Source organism: Pistacia vera, unplaced genomic scaffold (assembly GCF_008641045.1).
Source record: "Pistacia vera cultivar Batoury unplaced genomic scaffold, PisVer_v2 Contig642, whole genome shotgun sequence".
Taxonomy (NCBI): Eukaryota; Viridiplantae; Streptophyta; class Magnoliopsida; order Sapindales; family Anacardiaceae; genus Pistacia; species Pistacia vera.
In genome coordinates, this window is record NW_022196493.1 from 371,133 (window position 1) to 389,819 (window position 18,687).

At 34.8% G+C, this 18,687-nt stretch overlaps 3 protein-coding genes across 3 annotated transcripts; all 3 read right to left on the reverse strand.

The window, feature by feature from the left end:
• Positions 1 to 415: 415 nt before the first annotated feature.
• LOC116111541 (L-type lectin-domain containing receptor kinase VIII.1) lies at positions 416 to 2,976 on the reverse strand. The gene has a single exon (XM_031397716.1). The coding sequence runs from the start codon at positions 2,864 to 2,866 to the stop codon at positions 707 to 709; it is 2,160 nt and encodes a 719-aa protein (XP_031253576.1). The 5' UTR covers positions 2,867 to 2,976; the 3' UTR covers positions 416 to 706.
• Positions 2,977 to 5,946: 2,970 nt separating this feature from the next.
• On the reverse strand, positions 5,947 to 8,865 carry LOC116111538 (peroxidase 21-like). The gene is made up of 5 exons (XM_031397712.1): positions 8,759 to 8,865; positions 8,358 to 8,506; positions 8,066 to 8,254; positions 7,798 to 7,963; positions 5,947 to 6,465 (listed from the first exon to the last, which is right to left on the reverse strand). The coding sequence occupies exons 1-5, from the start codon at positions 8,832 to 8,834 to the stop codon at positions 6,059 to 6,061; spliced, it is 987 nt and encodes a 328-aa protein (XP_031253572.1). The 5' UTR covers positions 8,835 to 8,865; the 3' UTR covers positions 5,947 to 6,058.
• Positions 8,866 to 13,255: 4,390 nt separating this feature from the next.
• LOC116111532 lies at positions 13,256 to 14,039 on the reverse strand. The gene is made up of 2 exons (XM_031397706.1): positions 13,878 to 14,039; positions 13,256 to 13,795 (listed from the first exon to the last, which is right to left on the reverse strand). Exons 1-2 carry the CDS (start codon positions 14,037 to 14,039, stop codon positions 13,256 to 13,258), a joined length of 702 nt encoding a protein of 233 aa, XP_031253566.1.
• Positions 14,040 to 18,687: the final 4,648 nt, after the last annotated feature.

The following is an 18,687-nucleotide window of genomic DNA, read 5'->3' on the forward strand; positions in this document are numbered from 1 at the left end:
ACACGATTTTTCAGCCAGATTCCGACAGTGGTGGTCGGAATCTTGCACTGCAGGTGATGGGAGTGTTTTTGTTATTTTATATATTAGGGTATTTAATTAAATTAGCAAACTTAGGGGCTTTTTCATAAATTTTTAAATTTTACCTCATAATACTTCCCTATCCAACTACTCAATATTATTTCCAAAATCCTATCTAAAATAATAAACCAAACGCACCCTACACTATCCACAACCAACCCTCATCTTTTAATAATTTTCTTTTAACATAAATATTGATGCTGGTTAAAGAGAAGTGGAAAGGATTAGAAATAAAGAGTGTCGGAAATTATATAAAGAAGAATTAATTCACTGCTTTTGTTGTTCCACTACCAATACCAACCTATCTAAAAAAAAGGGTTGATAGTAAATATGCACTCCTTTTTTGGCCTCTATACTTTACCAAGCCTCTACTCAAACTCATTTGTTTTGCTTTTGACTATCAAGACAGATTGCTTGTGAAAGCAACCACCCATCCTTCCAAGAAACAAAATCAAGAAAGTGACTTCCACTTCAACAGCTGTGAGGATATTTCTAGTGTAAAACTCATTATTTAATACAAAAAAAATTGCAGCCTAAGTCATACATTACATTGTTATTGTGTTATACATACATACGTAATAATTAAACAAATGAATATAGTATATTGGGATCAATTAATCTCGACCTTTCACACTAGATGATCAATACCGTTGAAATCGTTTTCTGATGAGGAAGTGGAGATGGTGATCATGCCATTACAGTCGGAGACACTGTCTTGCAAACTCCATAGCAAATGTGAAGTGCTGAAACTCATTGAAGGTTTTGTTCTGGGCACAATTGGGACTTCAGTTTCACCCACCAACATCTGAACCACATTTCTCATTGTGGGTCTAGCCAATGGGTCAGGCTGCGAACAGGCTAGCCCAACCAAAAGCACCCGCCTCATCTCGCCCTCGTCGAATTGTCCCTCCAGCCTTGCATCGGCTGCTGTCAACAATCTCCCTTCTCTGTGTAAACTCCAGACCCATTCAACCAAATTGCTGCAAACTCCTCCGCCTTTGGCGCCAACCCCTGAATTTACATCTTTCTCAATTGGTCTTCTCCCGCTCGCTACCTCGAGAACAACTGCGCCATAGCTAAAGACATCGGTTTTCTCGGTTGCCCGTCCGGTTAAAAGATATTCAGGGGCCAAGTACCCCATTGTTCCAGCTGCAACTGTTGCATCAGGGGACTTATCATGCTCAACTTGCCTTGCCAAACCGAAATCGCCTAATCTTGCATTGAACCCTTTGTCTAACATTATATTGCTGGTCTTAATATCTCTATGAATCACCTGGTTTTCACATTCTTGATGTAAATAAGCCAGAGCAGAGGCCACGCCAAGCAGAATTTTTCGTCTATATGGCCATGGCAAAGGTATTCTTGCTTCAAATAAAGCTTTATCAAGACTTCCATTAGGCATTAAATCGTAAACTAATAGAATTTCACCTTTCTCATGGCACCACCCTTGAAGCCGAACAAGATTTCGATGCCTAAGAGTCCCAATTATAGACAATTCAGATAAGAATTCATTCTTCCCTTGACTATTATGACTACATCTTTTCACCGCAACAATGTCACCATTCTCCGGCAAAATGCCTTTATAGACAGTCCCAAATGCGCCATGGCCGATGATTCTATTAGCATTGAAGCATTTTGTGGCCGATTTGAGCTCTCTATAACTAAATTCTTTAGGCATTCTGATAACTTCCGAAGCAAAAGACTCTGATTTCTTCACATTTTTATATTTCTTAGAGAAAAACCATATGAGCACACCGGCAAAAATGGCCAGAAAGAAAGCACTAGCCGTTACAACCCCTGCCACCGCCCCTGGACCTTGCTTACAGAGCTGGTTATGACAAGATGAAGACTTACTACTCTTCTGTGTGGTACTTGCAATCGAATCAGAACCTGAAGGAGCCAATGACGGCGGTGGCGACTTCACCGAATTAGCCGTTGGATTCATCAAATTAGTCGTTGGAGGCGGCGGCGAAGAAGTTGGCACAGAACCAGAGTTTGACTCAAACGAAGAGCTAAAACTCCACCAATCAATATTGTGAATCTCTGTACTTCCTTGAGTAGACCCAGAAAACCCAACGTACATAAAATCATTAACGTACTGATCCAGATCAAGACTGAACGACAAAATCGGGTATTTGGGCTTCAAATTCGAATAAGAAACCGAAATATTAAAAAACCGAGTCAACCCGTCATATTCAATCCAGCAATTCACAAGATCACCGCTTTTAAGATCGATATTTACAGCACTTAAATCACCAACCTGAGTCGAAACCATACTGTTCAGATCCAAACCCACATGGTTTCCGTTAATGTCTTTAAATTCAACATCCATCAACGTGTCAAACTCCACTGCCACGAACCCCATGGCGAGTCCTCTGTCATCGAGAAGCCCAAGTGAGCCGCCAGCCGACCCCAGCGTGTCATCATCCGGCGATATCACAAATGCAAGCCCGGCGCCTATCGAAGACGGGTTAAGGTTCGAAATCGAGAATGAAAAGAAGGTAGAAAAACTCGTCGGAGAGTGGGTCCCCGGTTCCCGGAATCTGACGGGTTGTGAATAAAAGACTTTCCCGGAGCCGGAGTAGGGGACGGTGAGGTCTCGAGTGAGCCTGACGCTGCCATTATTCATGTGGGCATCGCCAATAAGCTTTAAGCTACTTAAAGTTAAAGTACCGAAGTCGAATTCTGTTGTGGAGAATGTTATTACCACGTTGTTGAAGAGACAAAAGATGAAACAAGGATAAAGTAGTGTAATAATGCGTGAACGATCGCGGGAAAGTAGCAACATTGTTTACTGTCGGTTGAGGTTCATTTGCAAGAAGAAGAAGACGAAGATTGAGTTCACGAGTTAACTGAGAGAGAGAAAGAGAGAGAGACTGATTGTATTCTTTGCCTTGAAAACAGAACAACCAACTGGAGAAACAAGGAATAGAGAATCCAAAGGATAGATGACGAAGACAGGTGGATGGATGTTGCGACACGTGGCCCTTCGTAACGGTTATTTTTTGGGTGATAAAGAGAACCTTTTTTTATTTTCTTTTTTTCTTCTATCCCTACTTCAGTTCATACACACTTTATCAAACCCTGCTGGGATGCACGTGGCTGCACAATGCGTGAACTTCACGCTCCATTCCAGTGTTTCCTAAATAATCCCAAAGACATGTAAAAGGAATCTGTTTCAAAGTGTTTTTTTATTTCATTTCTGGTATTGGTTAAAATTCTAGGACTCCTTTGGTTTGAGGCCTAAGAATGTTTGTTCTTTCATTAAATTTTTAGGTTCTAAATCACTTATTACATTCGTAGGTTACTTTAGAATATTAAATTTATAAAAAATTTAACGAGTCTTAAGGATTAATCAAGATACATTTTTAGGTTCTAAATCACTTATTACATTCGTAGGTTACTTTAGAATATTAAATTTATAAAAAATTTAACGAGTCTTAAGGATTAATCAAGATACGTTTTTAGGTTCTAAATCACTTATTACATTCGTAGGTTACTTTAGAATATTAAATTTATAAAAAATTTAACGAGTCTTAAGGATTAATCAAGATACATTTTTAGGTTCTAAATCACTTATTACATTCGTAGGTTACTTTAGAATATTAAATTTATAAAAAATTTAACGAGTCTTAAGGATTAATCAAGATACATTTTTAGGTTCTAAATCACTTATTACATTCGTAGGTTACTTTAGAATATTAAATTTATAAAAAATTTAACGAGTCTTAAGGATTAATCAAGATACGTATAAGCAATTTAAACACTTTGATCATTAAAAAAAAAAAATTCAATCCGTTATAGTACTTTTAATCCTTCTATATTAATTTGACAACTTACCAATTTTATTCCTTGTTAATTTACTTTCATATTAAATTTAGACCATAATACAATTAAGTAGAATTATATAAGAGTAGACTACTTTTTTTCACCCAAATAATGACTTAATGACACTTACCCACCCACAGACTTTTAAAATACCATTTTAGTACCCAAATTTATATTTTGTTTCCTATTTCAGCATTGTTGTGACCTCACACTACCACTATTATCTTTTCCGATCATCACTCACTAAAACCCCTCAAACTATACTTATGTCGACCCCACCAATCGTTGAAAATCAGGCGACTAGGGTTTGCACAATCGCCCCTCCTAAGTCAAATTTTGATCAATCTTAACCATCAAAATCTAACCATCAACCACCAAAAGACTCGTCGATATTTTCTCTTCAAAAGCCTCAATAGTCTGGATTGAGTTTACTCTTTGTTTGTCGTCGAAATATAAATTTTGATAATAAAATGTATTTTAAAAATTTGTAAGTGAAAAAATGTTATTAAACCATTATTTGAGTGTATAAAAGTCATTGATTCAATTATAAAAATCCAATTAATGCACGTATGGTTAATATTTCTTAAGACAGTTTAATATATAACATTTTAACAGGGTTTCATGTAATTTAAGTTTCCTAAAGATTTTTATGAAAATTATAAAATATATAAATTTTTATCAATTTTAAAATCATTTAAATTCATGTTTATATCGTCTATGTCACAATCACATGATGGAAAATAACTTCAAATAAAACTAGAAGGTATATCATATCATCTTAATGTTTGTATAGTTACTATTTGTTAATAATTTTTTAAAATTTTCCAATTTTTCTAGACGATTCTAAAGAAATCATTCACGTGAATTTTGTTTTTTGTTTAGAAAAAGAAAAATATTGTGCACATTGTACTTTATGCTTCCATAGAGCTTATGGGGGCGTGGTTCCACGGACCTAAATTTGTGCGTGAGCTTGTAGTTTCAACTGATCAGAATTCAGACAAATGAAGATAAGAATAAGTTGAAAGCGTAGAGTTAACCATTACAAATTCACGTGACTGAGTCAACAAAAAAACCAAAGTGAGTTTGATTTAATACAGTCTCGAGTCTACATACAATTTTTTACTCTCCTAAAAATGCTTTTATGAATGAGCTGTACGCCTACTCTGCCACGTCACCTCTCGCCATCCCTTGTACGTAATACATAACATAATGCGCCCACAAAACAGCATTTCGCGTGGGATTGAGAGTTTTCCAAGTTACGAGTTTGCTCTCTAGCGTATGATTACTGCCGTGGACTGTAGAGTTCAGTGCCGTTGATTTGAAATCTGTGCATGTGGTGGGCTCATCGTTTGGTGGACATGCACGAGACATCTAATCATTGTAAATTGTCTTGATTTGATTGGACGGTTGAGAAGAGACGATGAGAGTGCGAACATGTTTGGTAGTGTATTGGTAGCTTGTAGCTTGGGTTGAGGGCCTTGAGGCTCACGGCTCACTGACTGTACGTAACAAAACCTCTTAAGGCAATATACTGCCTGGTGGCTGGAGTACACGTGGCACAAGGCCTAAAGGCTTCTGGTGTGGTCCGATTACTTTATTGTGAAACGCCAAGTTGTAAAATGTTGTATAGAGTATTAATTATTATCGTTACAAAATACATTATTTCTACTTTTCTAGGGAAGTGATTTTCCCACCCCACTAAATTTATCAATAGCTCCATATATGGTAATTAATAAAAATAAAAATAAAAAACAAAATTTAATTTGGATTGTTTTTATCTATCATTAATGGGCTGCATGAAAATCACGAAGGACGCACGTTAACTAATCTTTTGGGATCTTGAAGTTGACGATCATATAAACTTATCAATGGTCACTCTTATAAGGGTTTATGAGAACTCAAAGTTAGGAGCTCGTGAAATCTCTTTTTGTATTTTTTACCTTTAGACCATTTAATGGTAGTTACCAGTAAAACTTGCACAAAATAGTTTTTACCACTTTAATTGACTAACGTGATAAAATAATCTAATAAAAAATTATAATATAACAATGACATAATCTTGTGATTCATTTATTGCATATTCACGCAAAACTAGAAAATTTCTGGAAGCATTAATACAAGTTTGTTTTTCATTTTACAATTGAACTCTTTGTTAGTTGCTATTAACATAGCGACAATCCTTTCTTATTTCTCCTTGGTCTCCTGTAAGTGGAGAATTCTCCGATAACAAGAGCACGGCCTGGGAGAATTGGTCCTGAAAATAGCCGTTATCAGCAGCCATCTTCTCCACATAAGGTAATGTTGTTGGATCAGAAGCCAACTGTTGATCTATTATGAGTAATCCCTTGTGATTTAAGACGTTCTTGTAGTAATTGTTGTCAAGAATCATGGGTGTTTCTCGGTCATTTCTTGCGTAAAGCACAGCCTTTGGATCAGGATCTGGTTTGGGACACCTTCCTTTTAAGTACTCGGCATAATGTGGGTCCAGAGTTGGATCGACGGTCGGATAAAGTCTGTGCACTAAATTTATACAGTGAACACGTCCAACTGAATGAGCTCCTGCACAAGGCAACGTAACCAGTTTTAGATGTTGTTTTATTCGCTTATTGGGGTTGTTCTTTTAGGCCTCTTTAGACAAAATTAGCAAGGCATGGATGTAGTCTTAATTTGTTTAGCATGGAGAAACTAGGCGTGTAAATACCTTGAGCTTGGGCCAGGTTGCCTGGGTTAAGTCCGACGTGCATTTTCAAAATGAAAGCTCAGCCACGAGAAAAAGCACGGGTTTTAGATACCCGGGCAGCAAGGAGTTATTGGTAATTTTGTTTTATGAAAGATAGCCAGATGTACTTTATATGGACTTTTGGAAACTCCCCAAAGTTTGATCTAAACCAATAAACCCCCTGCGGTAGCAGTATTAACTCAAACCCCCTGCCGTTAGTACATTACCGCTAATCATGATAGGAGAAGGTAAAAGTGTAAATAAAATTTATGATTATTAATTATAAAAAAATTATAGTAAAGATGCTTTTAGTAAACCTTGAATATATTCTAAATAAAATTCCCTTTCCCTTTTTTACTTCCTTTCTCACCCATATTTCTTCTCTATAAATTTTGTTTCAAATGGAGTTTGATTTGTTATTAACTTTTTTTAATAAAGATGAATATATTTAAGGTTGCAGTGGGTGGATGATGCTAGTGGATGTTGAATTGGTTGGTGATGGCTATGGTGATAAATTATGGGGCTATCTGGTGGAGAGGGGTTGTTTGGTAACTGGATTAGGTTGTTGTGCAGGGTGAGGAGAGGGTAATAAGGTCATTTACCATAATACTGTTAAATTTCACAGAAAATTACTAACTGTAGGGGGTTTTGCTAACACTGGTACCTCAGGGAGTTCATAAATTTGGACCAAACCTTGGCGGTTAATAGTTTATCCCTTTAATAGAGGGTTTTCTGTAATATTTTAGGAGGTTATTTCAATTTTTTTTTAAAATAGTTTATATAATATGCCCGGGCCTTGGGAAGCCCGGGTTCACCCCAAGTATACTTTGGGCCTGATTTTCCAGGCCCGGGTGTAATTTACTCCCGACTGGACCAGCTGGGATCGGCCGGGCTGTTGGGTATGGACTTGATTTGTATTAAGTTCCCAGTTGAGATAAGTTGACTAAGCATATTCTAATACAGGGCACTCTCACCTTTAGTGGATTAGTTTTGGGTTAATTGAAAAATTATGAAAGGCTAATGTAGCCGGGTAGTTTAACGATTCTTTCCTTCCCTTGAATGTATGATAGTTGAAGTTCCATAAAATAACATCGATTTGAATTTCTTTATGATAAAAGTAGGAAAATAGTAGGAAAATAGTAGTCAAAATATTGAGTTAGGTAATAAAATACCTAATAGGGCAACGGTGGCTTCGACATCAACGCCGAGGGACTGAAAGCGAGAAAGCACTGACGATATGCTATCATTGTGATTAGGGATTAAGCTATCCACCTCTGCGAAATAGCTTTCTTTGCTATCTCTCCGTCCGGTTTTCATTTCTATTCTTGGTCCACCTAACTGTAACAAGCCCACAACATATATCCATTTCAATATATATATATTCTTTACTATAATTAATTGATTTTTTGAAGTTTTTTTTTTGAGATTTGATCACACTACCATGACAATCCCATCTCTTGCAGAAAGAGCGACGACATCTGCACAAGAAACTGTGATGGGACATTCTTGTTCAAGAGCATCTTTGATTGTCTTCACATACTTAAAATTTCTCATGCCAAAGCTCCTATCGGATGCCTGCTCTGATTCGATACCATTCACTGTCTCCAACAAGAGCGATGCATCGCATGACTGCATTATTATAAATGTACTTATTATTTTGGTTAGCCATCTTATGGTTGAGCAATGCGTTTAATGAACAGGAACATTGTATGGTATTCGAAGATCACAGTACCTTTACAACGCAATCGTGGAAGAGATTTCTAACCCAGGAAACAGCGGTATTTCCATGTATTTTGTATAGCTTTATGACTTCTTGTTTGATGATTTCCTCAGCGTTTGGACAACTTTCTGCATAGTAATTATACTGCAGCTCGCTCTTACCTGTATAAAAAAAAAAAAACAACAAAATTTTAACTGTAAATATCGTGAACATGCATGCAACTTATTCAGCTAGCAAACATTGAGTTACGACCAATAGATAATACCAAAACAAAACCAATGGGCCACCATGTATATATATATATATAGATGACAAAAAGTTCTTATCATACTTTGTCAAATGTATTATCAACTGCCCGAATCCCTTAAAAAGAAAAAATGAAAGCAAAAATTACAGGGATAAAAGAACAGTACCAGAATGAAACTGCAAGAATAACGGTAACAACAGAAAGATGAGGACTGAGAAATGATGAAACCTATTAATGGCCATCTCTTAATTAAAGTTATTAGCTAAGCTGCTTCTTGGCTTCTTGTATGAACCACACGAAGCCTTATATAGGAAGTGCTTTTAAAGTGCCAGATGAATTTGTAGCTTCCACTACGCCACTTTCGGTCACTTCCGCCACGCGAGTGTCCCTACTTGAAGCCGATCTCCATCAATATTTTATAAACTAATGATACATTATCATCCCACTATTCTTATATTTAAGCAATCTAATTTGAATATACAGTTCAATAATTTGAAGAATTAAGAGAAAAAATAATTAGAAGACAACCAATCTCTTGTTGGTTTCTGCATTCATGGATTTCATTCATATCCGATTGGTGGGTTGCGTATAGTCTCTAATTATCTCAATGAAGTGATTGGTCAACTGCTTCCTATTACTAGATCTGGACTTAAAAATTCAAATCGATAATGCATTTAATTAGGTGAAGTGACCAAGAGGATACTGGCTTATGTAGAGTGATTTAAAGACTAGGTCACTTCACACAATATGGAATAGAATATATCCAAAATACACATTTATTCCCTTATTCTCAAAATATTATTCTATATTATTCAATTCCTTTTAAACCTCCTAGATTTGTTAATTTAACTAAACACCCCCAATTTTTTTTTTTTTTAGAAATTAACAAAAACACCCTAGCAACCCACATTTGCCAAATTCAGGCCACCACTGCCGAAAGCTGGTTGGAATCTGATATAATGGTGTACTACCTACTGGATCTGACCGGTAGTGTGCCGATCTAGTCTTTTCCGGCCAGATCCACTGTGGATCTGGCCGAAAAATATCTGACCTACGGTCAAAGATCTGGCTGTTGATGGCTAGATATTTGGCTGTAGCCAGTTGTCAATGACGACCATATCTTTGGCCGTCGTTGACGACTAAATGCGGCCAGATATAGTCATCAATGGTCAGATCTAGTCAGAAAAGGCCATATCGGCGCACGTCCAGCCAAATCCAGTCAGTTGTACGTTGATATGGCAACTCTGGCCACCATTCAGTGGTGGTGGCAAGCTATCGGTATTTAATGGGTGGGTGGGAGTGTTTTTGTTAATTTTTAATATTTTATTATAGGGGTGTTTAGTAAATAAACAAACATAAGAGGGTATTTTTATTAATTTTTAAATCCTACATCGTAATACCTACCCAATTTTACTTTTAAAAAAAAAAAAATATTATTATAATAAGTATAAGAATAATAAACCAAGTGCACCCTAACTTATTAAAATAATTGGTCTGCTATTTCTTTTGTTATAATATATAAATTTTCTAAGGTATAGGATTAGAACATAGAGAGAATCGACTAATTTGAAATTTTTTTACTTTTGTGGTGGTACTATGTATATTAACAGCAAATTCACAAGAAGAATTTATGAGAACTTGATATAATTTATACATTAATTTCTCTCATATATAAAATTCTTTTTCATAGCGGTCCTTGACAAATCTATGACGACCCAATAATTCAGAAATGTATACACAAATTAAGGATTTTATTTATAGTTTATATTATCATGTTTAGTTAAAACATAATCTTTAGAAAAATGCTGACCTCTAAACATGGAGTGCCATGTCAGCCCTCAAAGATAATCTTAATGGAATTAAACACACTCATTAGTTATACGAACATAAAAAATAAAATTAAAAAACCACTAAGTCATAATTTGAGGCTGTAAATCTCTGGTCATCCAGCATTGAGCTCGTAGTGTTTTGGAGTTGTGGCGGCCGAATATATATATAATATGATTTTAATTAAAATAAAAGTACAATCAGATTAAGTGGCATGAAGTTTTAAAGTCAAATTAATATGCAGTGGAAATGATATTAAAAGAGTGGTGAAGTGGATGTCAATGTGCGCATAATCCATTTGCATTTTATTATAGCCGCAAAGAAGATGCCATCCCAACCCATGTTCTATAGGAGGATAAGCCTTGACTTTTTGTTTTTGGTCAAAGAGAGGGAAGCTTATAGGAAATCGAACTTAAGATTAAAGAGTTTCTATTTGATTACTCGACTATCGGGATAAATTTTTCATTTTATATTGTTTTTAAGCATATCTATATTAATTTCATAATTATTCTTATATGATGGATTGATGTATAGAGTGGATTATGATCTTAGAAAAGACTTTTGAATTTTATTATTGATGGCATAATTAATACTAGGGAAATAACTAGGGGAATCAATCTCTCTCCCTATCATTCATAAATTAATTTTACTTTACATTTGTTGTGTAGACAGCAAAGTTTGCATACCCAATTAGACTTCATCTTTTATTCTGTGAAAAGTTGTAGCTATGAAACTGGTCTCCATGTGTAGTGAATTGTTAATTGAAGCATGGTATTGGCTATGGTGGTGGTGGTGGTGGTGTTTTTGGATTCAAAGGAATCGGAATGACCGATTCCTTGGATTTGGAACCGAAATTAGAACCAGTTAGTTCAAGTTCTTTGAAATTAGGAACGGAAACCTAAAACATAGGTTCTGATTCCGGTTTTGGGTACCCGAGTTAATTTCAATTAGTCCCCCTACTTTTTAAAAAATGACAAATAAACCTTTTTAAAATTACAGTACACTTCTACAAAAATTACAATTTAGTCTCTGTTCCTACCTGGGTATCCGACCGGTTCTGGTTCTCGGTTCCTGCAAGGTGGAACTAAAACTGAAAGCAAAGCTTACCCTGTGAGGGTCAGTTCCAATTCTGGCCAGTTCTTTTGTACACTCCTAATTTTACCAATTCAATTTGATGATGTAAGGGTAATAAAAAACTTTAAAATTTTATTCACCCATCGAATTGCTAAAACAAACCCAGTCTTTATGCGGCCTGTTAAAACATCTGACAGTTGATAATCTAAACTTGTAAAAAGAATCTACAGTAATGGACCAATGGGTTCCACGCTGTACACTTATAAACCTCTCTCCCACACGTGACATGTTAGGGATTTTAAGACCCATTAGGCCCACAACCAAGCAATTTCACTATCAAGAATAAGACCCTCGACACAAATTTTAGTGCACGCTGTGTGGCCCTCAAATCCCCATTATCCTCATTCCTCTATCAAACAAAGGATCTCATAATTTTGTATCAGCATATATGGTTGAGTTTATTTATAATAATAAAAAGTTTAAATAAGCTGTACCAAACAAACCCTACGAGAGCAATAATGATATGAAGGTCATAATTCATGTGAACATGAAGCCGAGAAGGTAACATCATGTTCATTTTTTTTTTTTTTTTGGATGATCGGGGGTGTTTAGGCCAGCTTACATGCATTTCAATTAATCTTCGATGTTAGAGTTGTCGATCACTTCAACAATTAGGGGCCAAACAGACGCGTTCGGAAGTCCCGCTGCCCGATCAGTGGGCGAGCAACGCCCCTGGGCCCGTAGGTGATTTGAGCCTTTTCCATGAAGAGTCGCTAAATGATTTCTCTAAGTTATTAATTCGTTATTGGGTTTGAGTTTAGGAATATGAATTCTTGTAATATTAAGTTTTAGTCTTTTAAACCTAGTATATAAACATTATTTTCTCTTGTACGAGTGTGATAGCAAATCATAAGGCAAATTTTTTTCATTGTAATGAGAGAGGTGAGATAGTATTGGGTGAACCAGGGTAAATCGTGCATATATTTCTTTCTCTTTACTCAATTGATATTTGTGTGTGTTTTCTGTCTTGGTTTCGTATTACTCTAAATTATTTCACGTGGGACTTTGGGGCTATGGATCAGATTAGAGCTTAAGTGACTAACATCATGTTCATGTTAACATCAGAGTTGTAAATTTTACTTTCTTGATCCAAATTTTAAAGGATAAGCATGTATATGTAACATCATAAATACTAACCACATATTTTCTTGTTTATTTGTTTCGACAAAAAATTGTGAAGAGCATGAAAAGTAAAGAGTGTAAGACAAGAGAAAGATGAATGAATGGTAGCTAGACAAGTTGGGCAATAATAATAATATGGAGGCCATAATTCATTTGAACATGAATGAGATCACAATCATAGTTTAGTACAAACGAAAATAATATACTACACATGATCCATGCATAATGCAATTACCTCTCTCTATATATACGCCAGTATAGAGACAAATTAAATAATCATAAGAGGCAAAGGCCAACGACTGTTTCACACCCGCCACTTGTTCAGTGGTTGCATTGATTCTTTGGCTTTGTCCTTTCAAGAATGAAGAATTCCCACACTTGACAAATTTATGATAAACTTTATTACCTTATACTAGAAACAAGAAACTGTGAGTACTAAAGAACTTTCGGAAAACCTTGGTTTATTTATGCATTCATTCAACATATATAATTGTTTTTTTTACAGTGGTCAATCTATTCTCAAGATTGGGTTGTTGATTTTTCCCTCTCAGCAGCGGTTGTTCAGTGAAGTGAACTATTGTTAATATGCTTGCTGAACTTCTGATGCAACAGTTTTGGCCCAGGATTTTAAGTGTTTCTTCATATCAGCTGCTGCAATGACTCTTGGAATTCTTAAATTTAGAAGTGGTGAATCGGGTCTCTTTATTAGCCATGCCTCTGATAAATATGGTCTCATGATACCTCTCTCATGTTCATATGCCGCTTGCTCAATTTCATCATCTTTACCAATCTCACTGTTGTGTTTATTTTTGTAACTTCCAACTCTTTGCAAACCAGGGATAACGCTAATCATTTGAGGGTTTAAATGTTCTTTCTTGAATACGAATCCAAGATCCATAAACCCTTTCACTTCTTCAAGTTCCAGATCCCACAAGCTCCTACAGCTCATCCACTTCTGCCCTACAATCATTGAGCCCGAGCGTCTTAAATTTCTCGGACGTTTTTTAGTTAATGGTGAAGAAGAGTGTGAGCGGGCTCTGCCTGCAATGATATTCAATCGCGTTGGTCTTTCTTTCAGTGCCTCTTCCTTTTCTTTAGCTTCATCGTTACAGTCTTCGACCTTGTAAAAAGATGAAAAAAGAAATCAGTAAACAAAATTCAGAGAGCCATGTAGGAGTTTACGTTGTAAATTTTGTTATTACCAGTGGCGAAACCGGAGATGAAGCTGAGGATTTTTCTTGGTCTTGAATATCTAGAGGCGCTGATAATAAAGAAGGGTTTGGTGTTGGTGAGTGTGTTTTCGGGACAAGAAGTGAAGTGGGTTCTGAGAGGAGAATAATATGGTGAAACCAAAGATGATCCATGGAGGTTATGAGGAAAATAGAGAGTTGGGGATCAGATTTAGCCATTAAAAGAGAAAGAGGATTTTCAGAAATGAGGAACAAAATGTATATAGAGGTATGAGAGTGAGAAGAAATGTGGTGGTGGCGAAATGAAAGCAAAACGAATATGGATTATGGAAATGGAAGGAAAGTAAGTGGTGGAACCCTGTGCGGTAGAGATGCGGTCACGAACCTATGGATTCTTCCAACTCTACATCTTTCATTCTTTAAATTACCATCTCGCCCTCCAAAATTATGCTACTATTAATTCTGCCACATATGACATATCACATGTTTTGGGCCACACCAATCAATAAATCTCTACTCAGACCATTTTCATATGGATAAAGTTTGGCTAAACCCAATCTTATAAACTCTCTCATAACCCATAATTTACAATTGGTCAACTCATAATTTGACAGGTAGCATTCATAGCGAGCAACAAAACCTATTTGTGAACTGATCAATTACAAGTTATCACGTCAACATTGTGAGAGAAAGTTTGTATAATTTGATTGTAAGTATAGTCTTACTCTTTTTATATTAATCATACAAAGAACATATCTAATTAGTATTAGATTCTTATCCTTAAAATATAATTTCAACTTTATGAGTGCATTTAACGATATTTAAGCTGATCCAAATAAAACTAAAACAAGAACGTTTTGATTAGAAAATTTTTGAAAAATTAAATTTTTAGATTATTTATACCTCTATATGGGTTGATTAAATTACTCTAGAATTGTTGTAATTTTAAATTGAATAAAGAGAATATGATGTGGTACCACGAACCATTATCAAATTGACATGTGTTAAATTTATTTAAAATTGAATATAAAACTGACAAAACAAAAATAAAACATAAATATAAGGATTAAACTAAAATAAAAGCATAGGATCCAACTAAATTAAACCAAAACTGACGGCGGCAAATGTTTTTGAATAGTTTTTTTTGGGTGTAAAACCGAAGACATCAATGCGGTGAAAAGCTAAAAAAATCAAAAATAGGTCAAAAATAGTTGAGATGGAACCACCACTGGGTGGTATGATGGTAAAAGAGTAAAATAGTCTAATATGAGTTTTTGAATTTGAGGCTCTTCAAACACTAATAAGTGACCATTGAAGAGATTTATCTGACTATTCACTTTAAGATCCCGAAAGATTAATCGAGGTATCTACAACCTAGCCAAATACCCGCGGTTACAAAAGAAAGAAATAGTTGAGATGGGTAGACCGAGAAAGCAACTCATCCATTTCTAAATCAACCAAAAGATAACGACAGGAAATTGCTTTACGTTTGTTTTTACAACAGAAAAGGCAATATTTATTGTATGATTTGTAAAGGTGATGACCGGGAAAGGGTGGAGATGGTGGAGTTAACAGGATAAATAAAAAAAAATGATACATTTATCATTGAAAGTTTTCACTTTTTGATTGGATTTATGTTTGTTAAACAAGAAAAAAAAAAGTTAATCCTAATATGGGGAGACTGAGGCGGGTTTAATCTGAAAACTATTCCTGTTGCCCAGTAGCGGATCCAGGAATTTCTTTTAGGGTAGACTAAAATAAAAATTTATTATACATTACTATTTTTGTTAGGGTGGGCCAAAATATATAAATTATACATATTAATATTAAAAAAAAAAATTCATGGCCCACCCAAAAAGTGGCTGGATCCACCACTGCTATTGCCCATTAAACATTCGTTACAACATTATAGACATATAGCTACGAAAATTAGTTACAGAAAGAAAAACTGTAGCAAATATATATTCATAGTTAATTGAAATAATTTTTGTGATAAGACTTCCTCCCTCGAAGCTAATATTCATATCTTTCTTTTAACTTATTAAAATCGTGGCAGTAACAAGTCATTTAGCTACAATATATTAACTATGGTAAAACATTATAGCTAATTAATGCATTTAGCTATAAACATTTTATTTACATAGTATATAGTATCATTATTAGCTACGAGTTTAACTACATATCTATTATTTGTGCATTAGCTATAAAATATTAAAATTTATAGCTAATTAAGGTATTTAGTTATACAAATTTTATTTTCATGATAGTAACAATATTATAATATCGTTATTAGCTACTAGTTTAAATATATAGTTAGTATGTGTGTATTAGCTATAAATTATTTGAATTTGTAGCAAATAAAGAATGTGAAAATCAATTTGTTATAATCCTTATAGTATGCAATTATAGATATTTTAATTTATACCGTGAGTAATTATATTTTTATTACTAATGAATTAAATAGTTATAGTCAAACATAATGTTAATCACATCGCTAAGGTCAATAGTAAATTTAAACTTTCAACAAATAGCTAACTTAAAAGAACTCTTCAACAAGCTTAGAGTGTGGGCTTTTGTAAAATAAAATTTTATTTAAGAGATCTGTGAGGTTTTTGTCTTTTCTATATTATTTAAAAATAATACTTTATGAAATAAAGATGATTTTAGGTATGAGATCAATATGAGATATTATAAAAATTGATAATGTTACATATTTGTATATATGGACTTGTACGTATGTTTATTGTTAACTATATAGAAAATGCAAGAAAATAGGAAAATATAAATTAAATCATATAAAATACGGTTAAAATTATAGAAGATATGATACAAATTAAATAATATAAAATATTGCAAAATTACCTTCTTAATTTTTTTTTCATTGTTTATGTGTTTGGTTTAATACTTATTTAAATTATTTATACTTTTGATAAAAGAATGTTTGGTTGTATGAAAGATCGTTTTATATAAAACTTGATGAATATATCAAAATAACCCAACAACCATTAATATATTTATTAAAACCTGCCTCACTTCACAAAGTATTAATATGCAAAGCTGTGAATGTTGGAAGCGAGCGGCAACACAAAATCTGAATACATCTAAGAAGAAACGCAGCCGTATTGATGTTTGTTACAAAGAAGAGCTGAAGCGGTGCCGTATTGAGGTTTATTACTAAAGAGTTGAAGCGTTGACGTTTTTGATTTCAGAAAAAGTAAAACAAAACAAAAGAAGTGTTGAACAGCTTCGTCTTCATACTTTAGCTGACTGAATTCAACTGTAAAAGCATGTAGCTGATAGATCCAACGTTAAAGAGTATAGACTTTGTGTTTTTTGTGAGCTAATGTGAATGGCTGAGATGTAAGATGACAAGGATTACAAATCTCTATAGATCCAACGGTAAAGAGTATCAGACTTTGTGTTTGTTGTGAGCTAATCTGAATGGCCGAGATGTAAGATGATAGGGATTACAAATCTCTATGGGGGCGTTTGGTTTAGAGGGAATGTTGGATTATTGGGAATCTTTAGAAAAATGTATTTGGTTAATTGATGGGTATGTTATATAAATATGTTTAGTTGAGATGAATAAATTGGGACCCCTAAATGCGTCTACGTAGGCTAGAAGCCGATGCAAAGTATGAATCATATCCAACAGGTTTTCTAATCATTGGTCTAATACTCAACCTGCTCCATGTACTCATCTGCTACACGTTCCATGTCAGTAATCAATAAGTTGGAGATCAATTTGCAAGTTCATTCTATAAACAAGAAATAAAGAATTCATTATAGAGCTTAGCAATGGTAGGATTTAAGTGGGTCTCATCTCCTTGTGATTTAATAAATTGTTCTCAAAGGTATCAATTGCAATTGATTCAAACCACCCATGATTTAATTCACAATATCTTTTCGTATTGTTTATAATAAGAATACAAGTTTGCTAATAAAAATTGAACTTAGTGAATCACATGAGACTATGGTTAGCTTGTGTAACAACCCCACTATGTAAAGATTATTTATCTTATTCATCATTTATAATTCAAATTATCTATCTTAAATATGTAGAGTTTAATTTTCTTCATCATAATTGTACATGCAAAAAATCTATGATTACGGAAAGAGGGCTTGATCTCGTGAGGTTATGGCCACTAGCAATCCGCTGCACCTACACATACAAAGAAACAAGTGTGAAGCAAACGGGAAACACCAGTGTGACGTTTTCCGTAAGCACTCCGACGCTCAAGTCAGCAAGGCTGAATGAGGCTAATTTAGTAAAGGTAAGGGAAAGAGGGTCATTGGAAGTTTAGCCGGAGACTAAAACTACGGCAACGATGTATAACTTTCAAGGATGAGAACTAGAGGGTTTGAAGGTGTAATGTTGAATGATTTATGAGAGGGCAGACCTCTGTTTATATAGTAGTCGTAAGATCTCCGAGTCCTAGTAGGACTATGAGTCCATAATGGTTGAGGTTTAGTGAACAGAAAAATCTTCAATTCACTTGCCTTAATAGGGGAAAAAGTCATATTTAGCCTAAGATTCGGATCTTAGATGAATTAGAATGTAGATGGATCTCTTTGAGAGAATCTAGGTAGTACTGAAATAGGAAGTAGATGACCTTAGGGTCTAAGTAAACCCTAGGTCTTAAAGGTGATCTTGGATCAATGGCCTGGGCAGATAAACTAATGGTGAGGCTTTTATTTTCTAGTGTCTCGTGCATTTTTTTACTTTTGCAGCTTGCTTTACTTGCATTCGCTTTATCGTGGGCGCTGCCGATGTGGTAAACATATAGTGGAGAAATATGATTAAACTATGTTATTTGCCATG